This window comes from Carassius auratus, chromosome 32 (assembly GCF_003368295.1).
Source record: "Carassius auratus strain Wakin chromosome 32, ASM336829v1, whole genome shotgun sequence".
In the NCBI taxonomy this organism is placed as follows: Eukaryota; Metazoa; Chordata; class Actinopteri; order Cypriniformes; family Cyprinidae; genus Carassius; species Carassius auratus.
Genome location: NC_039274.1, coordinates 34759491 through 34778259, shown reverse-complemented (window position 1 = coordinate 34778259; position 18769 = coordinate 34759491). Strand labels below are relative to the sequence as shown.

The following is an 18769-nucleotide window of genomic DNA, read 5'->3' as shown; positions in this document are numbered from 1 at the left end:
AAATGACAGTATGTGGCATCAGAACGTCCAAGCATTGTTCATGTTGTTTAACATTTCATCCAAATCAGACTAGGCATCTTACAGAACATAATATATGTTCTATAATATATGTGGATAATTGGATGTTTTTAAAGAGATTGAACAAATTGTTCCCTTGGAAGATGCGCGTGAAGCAATAATGGTGCAGGACATGGGGGGACTACATTTATACTACTAATTTAGCCTCATCGTTGGCCCAGAGACCTCATTACAGCTTTACAATCTTCCTCTGACAGGAGTTTCAGTCTCACCGGGTCTGAGAGCTTCTCCTCTGCTGTCCCAGTTAGTTATTATATATATTAGCCAGTTTATATATGTATATATATATTTCCTTTTGTAAAGAAAAAAAATCTCATTATTTTATTTTTGTCATTATACTATATATAATGTTTGTCTTTGCTTTATTTGCATTACAGGCACTTATGCATTTTTCAGCTCTGTATATGCTTTTAGGATTACAAGCATATGCTTTGAAAGTTTTCACTGCTGAAATCAATTTGGATCAGCTGGCAGCATTGATGCTTTAAAATGTCTAAGAAGTTCCAGCATTACTGTGTCTAGTGACTTTGGAGCTCATGCACTGGTCTATGGCTGAATTATGTAGTCAGCAGGATTGTGGTTACTGTGGCCGCAGCGGGGTTGTGACACATGGTCCCCCTGGGGAACGCAGTGCTAAATAATCTAAGAGGAGTTTATATTTTCTCCATTTACCACTTTTTTTAACCCTTTATTCCTCCTCTCCCATCATTCTCTCATATATCTCTCTTCATCTTGTGTCTGTACTCTATGTGTGCTTGTCTTTGTCTCTTGATTTTGCTTTCCTGTGCTGTGCAAACTCAAAATGGGTACCGTTCCTCTGTCAATGTTTAACATATGGCTTCCCTAATTGTAAGCCAATTTTCTTTGTCTATTTAATATTATGCTAGTGCACGTAATGCAAGCACAATATCGTAAATCCCTGCTTACGCACAACTAATACTATTTACATCCATGCTGCCGCCTCTGCTCTGATTTGGCAGCAGAGTGAGTGTGTGTGTGGCGGCATTTTCATTTGTGTCTGAGCCATGGCAAAGCCCTATCCCCCTCTCTCTCTAGCCGCCACAGATTGGAGGAAATATTGTGTTCTAACATCCATTTGCATTTGCTAAAAGCTCCCATGTTACAGCATTTTATTGTATTGTCCATCTGAGAGTTGAATTGACTGTGGATGGTAAATATTTTGCAAGACTTTGACCAAGTTGTTGCTGTGTTTGTTAAAGAAAGGGTTTGGTCAATGAGATCTCAGTCATATTTGACTTTGGTTGAGGCTTTCTGTCAGACCTGAGGCTAACTAACTGATGCTTCTGGATTCTGTACACACATGCATTATAAAATGTATGCAAGTGCACTCACATCTGTGTATTTTAAAGGGATAGCTCACACACACAAAAAATGAAATTCTGTTAGATGATATTAAAGTTAATGGAACACTATCGGCGGACTGTGAAAATGAAAGTCATGTATATTTATAGCTTTGCATACTTTCCACAAAAATATTAAGCAGCTCAACTGTTTTCAACACTGCTAATAATAAGAAGTGTTTCTTGAGCCCCAAATCAGCATATAAGAATTGTTTCTGAAGGATCAAGTAACACTGAAGCCTGGAGTAATGGCTGCTGAAAATTCAGCTTTGCCATTACTAGAATATGTTACATCTTAATATGTATTAAAATAGAAGCAATTATAAATTGCAGCACATTTTTGCTTTTTGTATTTAGTTATTTTTATTAGTGACCATAGCATAAAATTAGTTATCATGTTATGTAGACAGTCCTGCTGCTCGACCAGTAGAATGTAGTGCTAACAAGGTTAAGGTCATGGGATCGATTCCCAATTTATAAAATGTATATATTGTATATTTAATACAATGCAGGGCGCTTTGGATTAAAGCTGTCAAATGCATGAATGTAAATGTAATTATCAGGTTGTCGGATAGAATTTAATAGCAAGAAATTGTGGTTAATTGTAAGCTGTGGTGCCACCTGCTTTCTCTGTGTTTGTACGTGTTGCCATGAAGCAGCTGGGCGAGTCTCGTCAGCCCTTTGTCAAAATGTTCTGGACCTCTGTCTCTATGTCCCTTCCCCCTCCCTTCCTCTTTACGATCACTTCTTCACCTCCCTCGCCAAGCTTCCTGTGCACCTATGGGGATGCTAATTAGCCAGACTGTATGCCTCTCTATCGCTCCCTCCCTTTCTCACTGTCTGTGTCTATGCGGTCCACTTAGGGACCAAGAGGCTCAATCAGACTAATCAGAGCGCTGTTTAGCATTCAGCTCAGGTTCCGGCAGCCCTGTCCCGCCGGCCTCACTGCCATGCTGGAATTACCCTGATTGCTCCTCAGCCACTGCCAGCCCTTTTGAGTGCATGTGCAGTCGTAAGTGGCTCAATACCAGACAACACAATTATGAAACAACCCCAGACATTAGATGATGGAAGGGTGTTGGTCGATGCAGACAATAAAGGCCAAAAATCAACTGGACATGCACTGCAATACTATTTTTGCCATGCATCTCTGAGGGTCAAAGCAAAGATCTGAAGCTACAGTGATGCAGTAGTTCTCTGACACAAAGAGACAGGACCTGCATTTTAGAATAGTTTCAGAAAATCCCCAACAGGTTTCAGTGGTCACAGTCAGTAAGCTGCCATTTTAAATTTAGTCTTGCCTGAGAGGAAGTGATTTAATTTTAGCTTTTAGCCTAGCAACTGTTGTTACAGTGGTCGCATTATTCCTTTGACCATCCTAGGATGCCAAGCTGAGTTCTGTCAGATCTCAGAGGAAGAGCAGATGAGAGATGAACAGCTGACAAAAATGCAGAAAGGGATTCATTCCAGGGCAAACAGACTCATTATAGGCTTATTATCCTATGAAATGTTGGCACATTCTGCATCTTATTGTATTTCCTCTTTTTTTTTCAGTTTAAACTCTGAATTTTCCCTTTGCCTTCATAAGCTGTTATTGTTTACTTTGATCTCTTGCTCCTTCCATTTCTCTTTTATTGCCTTGCAGTAAGCTCTTGAGGTAAGTGTCGTGTAGTCCTCCATGCATTATTCCCCCATGTTTGTATCACATTGGCTTTGACTGCCATGATGATTTATTCCCCATGGAGCAGTTTGAGAGTCACGCTAACAAACAAGACTATATGCGGATAACTGCCCATTTTTATACAGCTTACCAATAATGTGTGAGGACTTTGACCCTGAAATAAAATTTCCATGGTTACTATGGTTTCTGCAACAAAAAAAAAATACCTTGGTTAATGTTTTGATTTAGAGTGAGTTTTTGCTTTCAGCTAATGTCAATTAGCAAGGCCATGTTATTAGTAACAAAATGACAATAAAACAAGAGAAACAAAAGAAGCCAAAACAGCATTGGAATTGCAACAATACAGTCATACATTTTTAAACTATGGCTGCATTTGTTTGATCAAAAATACAGTAAAAACTATTATTGTGAAATATTACAATAATAAGTCAAGATGTAGGTGATGTGAATGCTTACAGGCCTGGGAGACGAAGGGGTAGGAGGGCCCGGGCCAGGAGAGCTAGAGACCTTGGTCTGGAGATCCCTCCTGCAGTTTCCCTGGGTGATCTCAAGTGGCCTGCTGCTTCAGTCATGACCATGGAGTCTAGTGGTGAGCAGCCAGCTCCAGAGCTCACTTCAGTGTCGGCTCCAGACCCTGTGTCTAGCCCACAGAGGACTCCAATCTTGGTGGCCCCAGCGGGCAATTCCACAGCCCCTGAGGGCGGTCAAGAACCCACTCCCGAGTCAGTTCCAGTAGCCCCGGAGGGCAGCTCCGCAGCCCCTGAGGGCGGTCAAGAACCCACTCCCGAGTCAATTCTAGTAGCCCCGGAGGGCAGCTAAAGGTCAGTCTCTGAGCCCATTCCTGCCGCCCCAGGGGGCAGTTTATCAGCTTCTGAGTCTCTTCCTGTGGCCAAGGAGGGCATTTCGACAGTCCCCACAAACCTTCCACAGTCGACTTTGGAGCACGGTCCAGAGAACCCTAATCTCTTTGAGGCCATTCCAGAATCCCTTGCTGGTCATGTCTTGCCAACCAAGAATACCCGGAAATCCACCCTGAATACCCAGTCCAGTTGGCAACCCTTGCCTGTGAGAGGTGTTCCTGTAGGGAGAGGTGCCACCAGCCATGCCCCCACCTTTGCAAAGTGGGATAGACAGGGTTTCCCCAAGCCGGCAGCACCCAGGCCTTTCACTATCCATTCCCCTGGAACATTTTCCACCCCTCCCAGCCCACCCCCTGTCTTCCCTGATAGGCCTGGATTTCCAAAGTTTTCATCCCACCCACCCCCCAAGTCAGTACCGTCTTGGCTCCCTACCATGCCCGTGCCCCCTTTCACTCCTCCACCCAAGGTGGACGCCTGGAGGCGTCCTTTAGAGGGGGGGTACTGTCAGGATCCTGCCCTGACAGACTTGTTTGTACTGTATTGTTCAATGTGTCTTTGTTTATTTTGTGCCTGAGCACAGAGTTGTGTCTCTTGTGTCTGCCACGTGCTCCTCTTATCCCACCTCCTTGTTTTCCCTGGTCACACCCCCTTGTTTAGTCCTCATTAGTCAGAGTGTTGTCACCTGTCCCTCATGTCGCTGTGTGCTTTCCTTCCTATTTATTGTGATCTATTCCCTCATGTGGTTGCCGGTTCGTTTTGTGTGTGAGTTAGTGTCTCCATAGCGTGCTAGCTGTTCTAAACTAATAGAGTTTTTTCCCTTGTCAGTTAAAGTCTGGTATTTGTTAGCTTAAGTTTATCTCATCACTGTTTATTATAGTCTAGTTTAAGTGTTTATTTTTGTTTGAATCTCACTTTGACTTGTCCTTTAAAGTATCTATTTTCCCCTTTGCGTTATTTTCTTGGTTAGTCTTTCCAGTTATTTCTAGAACTTTATTTTGTACTTGTTGCTTTACCTTTTTAGTTTACTTTGGTTAGTTAGCTTTGGTTATTTCCCTAGTTATCTTGTTTCTAGGTCATAGCTCCCCGGTCTGATTTTTGCCCACTGTTGTATGCCCTATCCTACTGTCTGGACTTTTCAAGCTACTCCCTCCTACCGTGCCTTGTCTTATCTGTCAATAAACGTTGTTCTTTCTGCATCTGGGACCTCTCCCTCAGTAACCCTGACACGTTCAGGAAAAAAATTATTATATGCTGATTTGGTGCACATAAAAAAAAAAAAAACACGATAATGTTGAAACCAGTTTTTTATTTATTTATGGAAACTGATATCTTCTTTTTTTCTCAGGATTTATAATGGTAAATTATTTCTATTGCAAAAAAAAGGCTGTTCTTCCTATGAGCTTCCTACTCATCATTTTAAGGCATCCTTGCTGAATAAAAATATTCTTACTGACCAACTTCTGAACAATAGTGCAGGATCTCCTTCCAACAGTAAAAGAAGCTTCTGTCCACTTTCTTTCTTTCATTTTAATTTCTTTTTAATGACAGTGGTGCCTAACAGCAAGTTAAATGCTATAATTTAAACTGTAGAAACAGTATTTTAATGGAAATACAGGCTACCATGGTACTTCTTTAGAAAGGGAGTGACACCAGGATAGAGTGGTTTTTGTGTGTGTATGCATCTCTGTGTGTGTATTGATGTTGCTCAGACTGATATATAAACAGTAAAGCGGCAGTGAGAGAGGGGACGTCTCACACACACACACACACACACACACACACACGCAGTCACTCTCTGCTGATGCTGTTGCACAGTCTGTTTACAGAGGATTAGTGTAACCTCAGGGGACAATATGATGCAAACAAGGGATCAATCTTCTACCTGCTGTGAATAGAAAACCATGCAGCTAACTTGCTCCCTAAAATGGGTCCAAGCATTCGAGTGGCAATGACATTAAGGCCAGCTTAGATGATAAAAACAAAAGCTCATCAGCTCAGTTCAGCTTTCTATCAGTCATCTTGGCAGGAAACCGGACACACTGTAAGATTTTTCTTTGGGACCCTTTTGGACCTTTTGTTTTGGCTCTTTTGGTCTCCTTTTAGTCCAAATCACCTATTGATATGTTCATTCATGGATAATATAGTTAAAAGCATGTGGATTGGCTTGTTTATATTTGAGGTGCAGTGCAGGCCTGTCATAATACGAGCCTGATGACTAATGCACTGTTTATGACCGTGTGAGTCAGAATGTAACTTTATTTTAAAACGTTGTCTAAACACCAGGGAATTTGATCAGTCTAAACAGTGACTTTAATTCACTCAAAAGGGTTATTTAGGCAAAAAAAAACAAAAAATTTTTCTTAAAGAATACTCTTTTTCCTTGTTGACCCAATTACCGTTCAAATGTTTTGTTTCTCGATTGCCATTCCTGTTATCTTCCAACACAAAGGAAGGCTGTTCCTCATCAAACCAATCCATCAGGCTGCTCTGATAAAGGGTCATAATGGTTGTTGAATAGATGATATAGAAATAATGTTGCTCAGGAACAATTTCGAGTGATGGGACTGGCCTTGGGCTGGCTGGACGGGGGTTACCGTGGCAACTGTAGGATCTGTCGTTGAAGGATGTCAGTGGTGTAAACAGAAAATGGCTTTTATGGCAGCAGGGTCGATTGAGGGAGAGAGAGTGTTTACAAAAGATAAAGACAGATCACAACTGCTGGAGGTTTAATTGCAAGCTTTCATATTGCACAAACAACACATTTATCCAGCAGAATGACTTGTTCTATCTTTGGAAAAAATTATTCTAAGCAAGTGTTTTTCATTTTTCCCTTGTATATTTGCAATAAAGCGTAGGTCACTGAACCACATACGAATCATGTTCTATATTACCCAGTCTCTCAGTGCTGTTTATTTATACTACCATTCAGAAGTTTAGCGTTAGGGTTTTTCTTTTTTAAAATATATAGTTATAGTTATTGTCATTATTTTGGCATTGAATTGTTTGAAAATGACAGTAAAGGTGTTTATAATGTTCCAAAATATTTCTTTGCTGCTCTTTCGAACTTTCTATGCATCGAAGAATCCTGAAAAAATGTTTTTTAGCAGAATTATTATCGACATTGATAATAATAAGAAATGTTTCTTTAACACCAAATCAGTATATCAGTATGATTTCTGAAGGATCATGTGACACTGAAGACTGGGGTAATGGCTGCTGAAAAGTCAGCTTTGCATCACAAGAATATATGACATTTTATTTCATTTTAAATTGTGATATTTCACAACTCACTTTTGCACATGGTGAGTGTTATTTTTGGACCCTTTGTGATTATACGCATGTGTGTTTCAGATCTATCGGCGCTGCTGGCTGGTGTTTAAGAAGTCGTCCAGTAAAGGACCTCGCAGACTGGAAAAATACCCTGATGAGAAGTCAGCCTACATCAGAGCCTGCCCTAAGGTACACTTCTCACTGCAACAGTTCACTTGAGGCCTGAAAATGTCACAGGAGAAATTAGATATTCAAGGAAAACATTCAAGTGTCACTTCAGTACTCCAATTTTACTAACAGCCACATAAAGCACATTCATACCCCAAGAGCTGGCGGGCGAGATTACAAGACTGGCAGTGGGTAAACAGATAATTTCTTGAATAAAAGTATCCACACACGATTTTCTCTAACTTTGCTGACGCACAAGCCTGCGGTTTCTTTGTGTTTATCGTCTCATTCGCCTTTCTTTACTGCACTGTGAAAGATACATTAGATGATTAAGAGAGCACAAGCGCCTTTCCAGATGATGCAAATGAAGTCTGTCTGAACAACTTGGCTCTGTCACTACTTCTGAGTTTGCATTGGTTTCCTTTTGCACACAGGTGACAGAGATTAGTAATGTGAAGAACATCACGAGATTGCCTCGTGACACGAAGCGGCAAGCCGTGGCCATCGTCTTTACAGATGACACCTCTCGAACCTTCACCTGTGAATCAGGTACAGTATCTGTTCATGAGGCTTGTTTTGCTGCAGCAGCTGATGATGAGGATGCTTCACTTAAAGAAGCTTTCATTCTTGATATTAGCATTTCGCTCTATACGGTCTGATGACGTGCTGCTCTCAGGCACAATAACAGGCTGTGTCTCCTAGTGTATGTTTTATTCATAGAACATCTTCATTGAAAGATCCTGTTCATTTCTTGACATCATTGAATCTTCCTGTTGTCACAGAGCTGGAGGCTGAAGAGTGGTTTAAGACCTTGTCTATCGAGTGCTTGGGGACACGTGTTAATGACATCAGTCTTGGAGAACCAGACCTCCTGGCCGCTGGAGTTCAGTGTGAACACACAGGTAAGAGACTAAAGCCGTTTGTACTATTGCTTACCTACGAGCTGGATTCCTGTAGCTTGTTTAATATAAAGAGTACTGGTTTAAATCTGTTGTATACTTCAGTGTCAACTCTGTAGCCCTTAGTTTAATACACACTGTCAAAAATATCCTGTTAAATTTTCATTAAATAATCAGCAGCTGTGGTTGACAGAATTTCACTGTAAAAAAATACAATGACAATGTTTTGGCTATTACTGGATAAAAAATTGATGCTGGTTTATTTTACAAATTACAACTGTATATTTCATCACGTGATATGATGTAACTGATCTACTTGAACGTCTAAAATCTGCTTGGCCTATCCATAACATGACAACAAAATAATACAATAAACATTTACTACAGAAAATTTAACAGTAACCACCCTTATGTATATATGAGAAATAAGATTAAAATAAATTATTTAAATATAATATAATCATATGTGATGTGTCACAGAGACTTCTAGGAGTATTTGACTGTTTTTCATCATTTATAATGTAGTACTTAATAGTTTTCACCAACAATAAATTAGACCATATTTTACAGGAACATTTACATATAAAACCATTGACATTTTGGTTGCACTTTATTTTACAGTACGTGTACTAACATGTACTTATAGTGTACTTACAGTGTATTTATATAAGAAAGTTCTGTTACACAAGGTAACTACATGGGGTAGGGTTAGGTTTAGGGGTAGGTTCAGGGTTAGTACCTAGTTATTACATAGTAATTGTAATTACTATAATAAGTACATAGTTTGTACATGAGGAACATGAGTGTAAAATAAAGTGCTACCGACATTTTTCTCCATATATGTTAAGGTTAAGCTTTGTTTCTGTAAAAATTACCAGTTAAGAAAATACAGTTAACCAAATACCTAGTATCGGTCTCTCTTATTTTTTCTTACAGAGCGCTTCAACGTGTTCCTGTTGCCCTGCCCCAATCTTGACATCTACGGAGAGTGTATGATGCAGATAACGCATGAAAACATCTACCTGTGGGATATTCACAACCCTCGCACCAAGCTAGTCACCTGGCCGCTTTGCTCGCTGAGGCGCTACGGACGGGATGCTACGCGCTTCACCTTTGAGGCTGGCAGGTCAAATATGTTTAAGATAACATTCATCTAAAGCCCATATGACATTGAACAAGGTCTTGAGAAGTGTATTATTTTTAGTTCAGTGTGGTCATTTATATGTAGGAGAAACATGGAAGCAGATGAGAGAGCCATTGACCTGTGGACTTCCTAAAAGGATTTATTGAGTGGATTACAAGGAGTTTTGTGGCAGATTAGGTGTTCTTATCTCCCTCACTGCTTTGATCAAATAATAAAAGAAGAGTCACATCGCCAGCTGGATGCCCTTTGAAAGAGAAGAAGAGAGTTTTAAAGAGAAGTTCGAGTCTGGTGTAACACTGCCCCCTAGTGGCTATTGTTATGCAACACACAAATCAAGTCTAGCTAATGGTTTCGTTCTTGTTTGCTTTGCTAGATTGTGTATTGCTATCTTGTTTGTTATTTTTTTTAGGATGTGTGACAGTGGTGAGGGCCTGTACACTTTCCAGACACGGGAAGGAGAGCAGATCTACCAAAGGGTTCATTCTTCCACTCTGGCTATAGCTGAGCAGCATAAGAGAGTCCTTATGGAAATGGAAAAAAACAGCAAGGTAACCAAAGCGTGCAGTGGGTTCAAACGCCTGAGGCCACTTTGAAAATCTAATTTGAATCAGAAAATAGACAAAGTTTTGACACATTTAAAACTAAGACATTTCAACAAAAATAGTCTACTCTATTTCTAGGTCACTATAATAAGCAATTTTGCCAGACTGGCCTTGTGAATTCCTTTGTGCAAAAGACCTTCTTTGGAACGGTCTCAAATCAGTTAAACTTTTTTAATGCAAATTTTTACTTTGATAATATACCCTTCAATATACTATTTATTTATAGCTTTAATTTATTTGATCAAAAATACAGTAAAACAGTAATATTGTTAAGTATTATTACAATGTATTTTATTCCTGAAGAGGCAAAGCTGAATTTTTAGCAGCCGTTACTTCAGTCTTCAGTGTTACGTGATCTTTTAAGTAATATTTAACAGAAAGTATAATTTCATATTATCACAGCTAAAACCAGTTGTGCTGTTGAATATTTTTGTGGAAACAGTGATAAATTTTTTAAGATTCTTTGGTGAATCAAAAGTTAAAATGAACAGCATTTATTTGAAATAGAAATTACTTGTTATTATATAAAACTCCCATAACAGTATATATATTTTTTTACAATTGAATGCATCCTTGCTGAATAAACTAATTAATTTCTCTCTCTCTCAAAAAAAAAAGTCCTACTAACCCAATATTTTGAAGCAGTAGACACACATAGTGTGTATTAAAACAAAGCTGGAGAGATGGCAGACTGCTGATTTTCTTCCTGTCTTACAACTTCTCAAAACTACAGAACCAAAGGCATAATTGTGTTATTAGCAAACTAATTGAAATTCTTCTCCATCTCTCTTCTTCTATCTCTCCTCAGCTTTTATCTAAGGGTTTAGAGGGGACTTCCTACCCCTGCACCCCGACAGCAATCTTACCACGAAGTGCTTTCTGGCACCACATCACCGGATCGCAGGCTGGGGTGGACACTGCCAACGGTGTGTTTGAACAGTGTCGATAAGTGTGTGTCAGTACAATAATCACATTTTAGGAGCCTGGGGCCGCATGGCAAAAACACAGCTGCGAAAACTAATGTTGTTGCAAGTAGCAATCCCAGAAAGCACAATATTAAACTATTTATCAACATCCTTGTGACATGTAGTCTTCTATGAAGCAACATAAAATAACTGAATAAATGATTTGGAGAAAAAGTCTTGAAGCAAGTTTCACACAAAGTGACAAACATACAAACAATGCCTATCCTTCAACGCTGACTCAGTCCTGATTATTCAAACTTTTACATAGTTACACTTGGTTTCCAGTTGAACAAATTTACATTTACAGTTTTTTTTTTTACAATCGCTAGGACACATTTCTCAATACTAAAGTCACTTTTTAAAAACTATTTTCTTATTTTTTACATTTGGTAATGACTTGTGAGGATTTCCAGTTACATGCAACTGCTTTGATAGTATTAGATTTTTTTTTTCTATATGATATGACTCTAAAAATTTTCTTATTAATCTTATTTATTTTTGTACTGTGCTATGTTTTGAACTTAAGTTTAACAGTTTTGAAAACTTTATGTAAACGTTATATTTGGCTTGTATATTACATAAAGTTTCAAAGTGATAAAAAGATTCATGTAATTTGACAGATGTCATCAGTTAATGCATTTTGTGATGAAGCAATGATAAATGATTCACAGTTTAGCCCACTTATAGACTGATGATTTGTTCACTTTGTGAAGAGTTTTGAAAAAGTGACCTTAGTATTGAGATACTTATGTGTCCTAGCTTTGGGGTCAGTTGGAATTATTTTGGAAAAAAAGTTACTATTATTTAGCAAGGATGCATTAATTGATGTAAAGACAGTAGTAACGATATTTATAATGTTTTTAAAAGATTATTATTTCAAATGAATTTTTTTATTTATTTTTTTTAATTCAAGTAGTCCTGAAAAACATGCATTACAGTTTCCTCAAAATATTGAGCCAGGACAACTGTTTTCAACATTATTTCAATATTTACACCAAGTCAGCATATTAGAATGATTTCTGAAGGATCATGTGACACTGAAGATTAGAGTAATGACTGCCGAGTACAATACAGCTTTGCCATCACAGAAAAAAAAAGGATATTTTAAAATACATACTGAAATAGAAAACCTCTGATGACCATTTTATAATTTTTGGTGTTATCAAAATAAAATAAAAATCTGTGTAGTAACCCAGAAACCACTTTATTTTCTGCTTTAAAGTAACACAAACAACCTGTTACTGCTTGTGCATGCAAAATTAAGCAGACTGTGCTATTTAGCTGTCCCATTAACTCCTGTCATCCTCTTTCAGGTGAAATCTACGGTGATCCTCAACCAGGAGTGGACACTGACCTCTTCTCTAAACGCCTTCCTCCAGAAAGACAGTCAACCTTTCCTGTGGGCCACGGCGGCCCTCAACCCCCGACACATTACCCCACGTACCCCAGCGAGTGAGCATTGAAACCTTCCAGTTTTTCACCTCTTGACCTCCCTCCACACTGCACTCTGCCCTAAGTTTTTCCATCTTCTTCGGCAAGGGAAGATCCATGCTGCCGTGCTGCCTCAGTCCCCCCGAGCCTGCCGGCGGCGCTGAAGGCACTTACTGTGGAATGAGGGAATGCACTGTGAAGCTAGAAGCGCTCACATACCCTCAAAACAGACACAAGAGATGCGACAAAGTGTTGGAACTGGCTCAGTCGCCTTCACGGTGCAATATGGTCACTCTTGCTGGGTTTCTGCAAATGTAGACTGTACTGTAGGTTCTTCTCAATAATATCTCTTATTCTAACTCTAATCTCATGCATGCTCTTCAACCCTATGCATGTCCCCCAAGGTAAGCAATTACGGAAGAGCAACGGAGGGGTTCCTTAGACTCCTGTAGAAGTCTCAACTCGAGAGGGTGTCCAGCAAACCACAGCGGCCCGGAGGAAAGGCCGTAAACACTTCTGCTCTTCAGTTTGAGTAATCCAAAGCGTGTTTTGATCAGATGCTTTAATCATGATTTGATTAGCATGTCTGTAAGACTTCCCAAGCCCAGAGAACTGGGAGCACTTTCTGAAAGTGGCATTTTTTTGCATTTTATTTCTCCTTTTTCCTTTCTTTAAAATGGACAGTTCTGACAAACAAAACTGTCTGTCCAATCTCTGTCATGTGATGAAGAAAGCCTTGGTTAGTCTCGCTCATGTGCCTCGAGCTGTGGTTGATCTTTTCAGACAGACTGATCCACCGTTTTATCTGCAAGGTGTCACGTGGGTCAGAGATCCACGTATAGATGGAATCAAAGATTTTGATTATACCCAGCGGATGTGGTTTAAATGAATTATTTATTGAAGTTTACCAACAAAGCACAAGACAAATTGCAGTGTATGGTAGTAGGTTTTCTTTAGTGGTTCAGCAATTCTGTATGTAAAAGGCTTTATACTAGCTCTGTAAAAGAGGAGAAAAACATCTTAAATAAGGTGGTATGCCTCACAAGAGACCTGTTTTTGGATTTCCATGATTGTCAGCTATTTCCAGTTACTTCCATGCACTGTAAAAAAAAATATGCCTCTCCAACATAAAAATTTCTAGTGACCCGTTGCACCTAAAATTTTGAGTTGGCCCAATTTAAGTTGCGGAAACCAACTTTTTTGTGTTGTGCTGACTACCCCTGCATGTAGACTGAACTTGAAATAGAATGTTGTGTCAATTAAATATTTTCTGTTGACTAAACATAGCTTGTTGGGCCAACAAGCAGACTCAAACTGAAAGAAAATGTTGTATTAAATATTTATTCTTGGTCAAAATAGTCTATTTTTCATTATTTCAAATAAATTACACACTAGGCTTTGATAAAAAAAAAAACATTTTATTTATTTATTTAAATACATATGAATTTGCCTGTTAGCCTCAAGTAAAATATTACACAAGTATTCAACCAGTGCCGAAACAAACATCATGAGGGAATTTGTGAAGTCTCCCAGATTGTCCATGACAACTTCCTCCTCCACTACTACAGCCACATTGACCACTGTGGGATAAGGTCCTGAGTTGGTAGAACTGTCAGTCACTTCATTTTCATGGCCTTTGTGTGTGGCCCCAGTGCCTCAGTATCCTGTGAAACACAATAAATGTCTTTTAGTGTCAGACTGAAAGCATAATGTCTTATGCAATCACTACTGCATCACAAACAGTAATACCATAATAAAGATATTCAAATTAATTACCTTAATAGTCTTTGAAATTGAAGCTGGCTCTCTCAAGTACAGGGGAAGACCACTAAGAACAGCAGACCTTCAATGAGTAGTTAGATCTGTGGTCTGCCAAAAAGACCATCAATAAGACATTATTAAGTCGCTTAATTAACAAAGGGGTTACACATATACTCTACCAAATGTTTAGGATCACCTACTCTTTTCACCATTGGGCGTCATTTCAACCAACTTCATGAAATAGTTTCCTGAAATACAATCAAGATTACAATCTGAGAGGGATAATCAGCTAACAAGTGCAGTAAGTCTACAGATCCCTTAAAGAGATACTCCACCGAAAAATGTAAGTTCTGTCATCATATACTCATCCTCATGTTGTTTCAAACCTGTATGAATTTCTTTCTTCTGCTGAACAGAAAGGAAGATATTTAGAAGAATGTCAGTGGGGTATCCCTTTAAGACTGTTTGAATAACATTACCAGAGTCTACTTAGGTTAGATACTGAGAGTGGTTTTCTAACAGTCCTAAAATAGATCTCAAACATGCTGTGCGCACGATGGCTGTTTTTTGTTCAGTCATATTGACCAAAAGCATGTCAGGTGACTTTCATGAGGCTAATCAAGATTAACCAATGGTGAAATGAGTCAATTCTGCCCAGTATGTAGGTGCTGGTCAAACGGAGCTATATGATAGGAGAAAAACAGCTTAATACTACACCAAAATATTTCTCTCTAATGCATACATGTTGATCTCAAGGTCTTAATCAGGGAAGTTGATTGCTTTGCCCATTTTGTTATCCATACCAATTGAAACAATAAAATAGCACCATAATCAAAATCTCAACCAAGGTTCCATGTACACTCCATGTAAATAAGATAACGTAAACAATACGTGTGGCATCCCACAAGCAAAAAAATAAGCCATCATCTCTGAACGCCATTTATGGCATACATTATATTATGTATTTGCGGGATTTGTACATGTATTGTAGATCATCAAAATCAAGTATACATTGAACCTTTTTGACAAATTCTGATCATATAATATAATTCTATTGTTTACATAATGAGCAATGGATAAATGTCACAAGACAATTATCAACTCAACTGCCAGAGACCTTGAAATTAAAATGTTGAGTTTTGCAGTTAAGTTTTTGTGGATCAGTGAGCTGTTGGCAGTTTGTTCTCTTAAACAGGTATCAGTAAATTATGTTACACTGTTTAACACTGTTATATTTTATACAAAGAAATGATTAATATACCTGGGCATCCAGTTGTTCCAGAAGTTCATCCAAGTTGTTCCACCTTCCCAGTCTTGCTTTTGGCTCTGTACATCTTTAGCAACCCCTGGGTGTGATTGTCCAGCGATGTCAGGAATGCTGACTTCAGGTCAATACGGTAGATGCGGAAGAATTCAGCACAAACCCGTGGGTAATGAAAGATTCAGAAGCAAACAATTAAAAGCAAAGCAAATTATTTCTTAGCCTAAATTATCAGTCACTCTGTGATAGCAAAAACATAAGTTGTCAATACTAACTGTCTGTTACAGTCAATTATCATATATATCATAAGCCAAAATGCAAATGGAATTTGAAAATATTGACCATTAAAAATATTAAACGGAAACATGTAACCGTTTGGAAAACTGATAACGTTAAACAGCTTACAAATCTGATAACATTAGCAGCTATTAATTTTCGTGTTAGCACAACTCTTTATTTATTTTTATCAGACTGAAATGTTATTTCACTCTTGCAAATTGAGGCTTTGTGCAAAGTACTAGCTGCTAACACGAAGGCACATGTGCTTTGAATGCCACTAACAGTTAGAACTAACGTTAGCCTAAATTATCAGTCACTCTGTGATAGCAATAGCACAAGTTGTCAAGACTAGCTGTCTGTTACAGTCAATTATCATATATATCATAAGCCAAAATGTAAATGGAATTTGAAAATATTGACCATTAAATATATTAAACGGGAACATGTCATGCTTAATAACCGTTAGGGTCGACTTTAAATCACATGCCAGTTGGAAAGGAATGCTAAGCTTTATGAGTTAAACGTTATTTTCCAGCACTGCTAATCACTGTAGGTACTCACAATAAAGCTATTTCAAACTTTGTTGATAGACAATCGATATATTATTAACCTAAATTTGCTCATTAACTCGCAGCACAAAGTACTCACCAATGCAATGTCGTGACTCCAGCCTGCTGCAGCGCTGCCTGGTAGAACTCCTTTGCGCATGCTCAGACGATTGACGCTGTTCTCTCTTGCTCGGCCAACATAATATTTTTTGTGCAACGTTAAAAGTTATCTCAACATAATTATTTATTTTCTCTTGATGAACATTTTGTAGTACAATCATGGAAATCATGCAATCATTGACCAAACATATTTTTCTTTTTTGACACAACCATTATGTTGAGCCAACATGTATTTCCTCATTTGTACAACTTTTTGCATCAGTAATTTTTTACAGTGTGAAATTAAGGGTATCTTTATTGCTTTCATATCTCAGCAGACATTTATATTATGTGACCCTACAATGTTTTCAGTCAGCTACACTTGTTGTGTTTTTCTCATGCTGAAACTCAATTTATAACCCTGTGTGTTGGAGCGGTTAGTGCACATTGTATAATGAGCTTGGTTGCTCATGCAGGCAACTGGAGTTTGATCGATCTGACTGTGACTAGCTTGGTGAAGCTGGTTGACCAAGAAAGTCTTGCTGGTTAACCGTTTACAGTTGGTCCTATTGGTTTATCCTTCACTGTCTGTACTCCCTCTACTATCCATATAAATCAGTTACATACAGGCCAAAAATAAAAATAAAACAAGCTCTTTTATGTCTGGCACAGAATTAATTTGACTGTATTATCTGACTGAGCTTCAGTCTTGAGGGTGTGAATACTTGTAGCTTTATTCATTTATACATAGTCGTTCAGTGCTGGGATTTATTAACTCATGTCGTATGTATCATTAAAAGGAATTGAGCTGATCTGATTGTCGTGATTGTACACTTTGAGGAAAAATAGTTTTTTCAGGTTTCCCTGCAGACTTTTTTAGCAGTACATATTTTAACAGCTCTTCAAAGGTGAGCATTCATTTAAGTTTTTCTTCTTTTTTGCCATGTCTAATTTTCAGTTACTCGCTGTAATGTACCCAAAATATGCCCACATAAATGAATGTACACTACCAAATCTATGGGGTTAGAAGGTTTTTTGTTTTGTTTTTGTTTTTTAAAGAAATACTTTAATACTTTCAACCGGGATGTATAATTTTTTTTAAATAATTTTTTATATAATTCAGATTTGCCATCACATTAATAAATTCGTTAAATATGTTAAAATAGAAAGTTCTAGTTCACAATATAACTTTTTTTTTTTTGGTGAGGATAATAGACATATTTCTAAAAAAATCTTACCGACCCCAAACTTAAGATTTCCCTGTATGTCCATTTTGCAGTTTGCACATTTGTTTTTATCAATCGCTTTACAGTGCTATCCATTAAAAATGTATAGAAATTACAGGATTTTTACAGGCTGTTGCTTGGTAGACATCTAATAATACCACACACCAGTAATGTACCAAAAGTACATCATTCCTTATAATCCCCCTTCACCGCTTTTGCAGGAAATCTAAGAACTATAGTAATTCAACATTCATGTAATCACCCTGAAGTGAGTTATATGTTTTGTACATAAACAGCCAGCAGGTCCCTGGAGATATTCTGGATCTGAAAGTAATGCTTATTGACATTGTGCTGTTTGATTATCAGATGTTTTTCATCTCTTTACAAGACAGCAGCACTACTGTGAAAGTTAATGCTGATATGTGATAAGTTAAGTTGATAAAATGATAAGTTGACAGACATGTTTATACCATGAGGACTCACGTAATAAAGATCCTAAAAGAAGAAAGCATGAAGTCATGATTGAAGAAATTCTGAATAGTTGTTTTACTAAACGTTCGTTTCAGTGCTCTTTATAAAAGAGGAGAGTGATAAACATGTTGTGTTGGGAGAACCAGTTTGACAGTTCTTTCACTGTTCAGATTGGCCTTGGAGCATGTCACCATGAACCTTTTGCATGAGTTTTAATTGATAAATGACGTGTTTGTTCTGAAATATTTGTGGTAAAATATTTTGCAGGGTTTTTTTCAATAAAACATATTTTTAAATAAAAAATTGCATGCAATAATGATCCTTTCACTCAGAATGTACTAAAATCTCTTGTCTTTCTTTATCTTAAACTTTTAAGTCATAAGTCATTTATGCACTGTAAATCACTGCTCTTTTGTTGATTTTGAATGTCTCCATTGTCCTCATTTGTAAGTCGCTTTGGATAAAAGCGTCTGCTGAATGACTAAATGTAAATGTACTGAAATACTAATTCCATACTCCGTTAAAGTTAACCATTTTACCAGCCACTCATCATTATTCATTTTTGTAATCCAGAGTTATAATGATTTCATTTCAGGACATTTTAGCCGACCATTACTCTTAGTACTCATGGAGGAAGGAGGCAATTAAGCATTAAGAACTCCTCC

At 38.0% G+C, this 18769-nt stretch overlaps 1 protein-coding gene and 1 long non-coding RNA gene across 6 annotated transcripts in view; one reads left to right on the top strand and one right to left on the bottom strand.

Moving 5' to 3' along the window:
- The window catches only part of dok4 (docking protein 4), a 36173-nt gene extending 22622 nt beyond the window's left edge, over nt 1–13551 (top strand). The window contains exons 3-11 of one of the 4 annotated variants that reach the window (XR_003277015.1): nt 7332–7439; nt 7853–7967; nt 8201–8320; nt 9254–9443; nt 9871–10009; nt 10872–10989; nt 12342–12480; nt 12568–12785; nt 12864–13551. Coding sequence is in view for 3 of the 4 variants with exons in the window: in XM_026216777.1 (XP_026072562.1) it covers nt 7332–7439; nt 7853–7967; nt 8201–8320; nt 9254–9443; nt 9871–10009; nt 10872–10989; nt 12342–12480; nt 12568–12643 (1005 nt within the window). In the remaining variant the exon portion in view is untranslated. Of the gene's footprint in view, nt 1–7331; nt 7440–7852; nt 7968–8200; nt 8321–9253; nt 9444–9870; nt 10010–10871; nt 10990–12341 lie in introns of all 4 variants that reach the window. The other 3 variants (XM_026216777.1, XM_026216779.1, XM_026216778.1) reach the window with 3 other exon arrangements.
- A 336-nt stretch (nt 13552–13887) lies between these two features.
- LOC113052326 (uncharacterized) lies at nt 13888–16696 on the bottom strand. Of its 2 annotated transcripts, XR_003277017.1 has the most exons (5): nt 16409–16696; nt 15482–15602; nt 14421–14468; nt 14236–14328; nt 13888–14123 (listed from the first exon to the last, which is right to left on the bottom strand). It is a non-coding gene; the product is annotated as an uncharacterized LOC113052326 (long non-coding RNA). The 2 variants fall into 2 exon arrangements; XR_003277016.1 differs by lacking the exon at nt 14421–14468 and having other exon boundaries at nt 16409–16690.
- Between the last annotated feature and the right edge of the window lie 2073 nt (nt 16697–18769).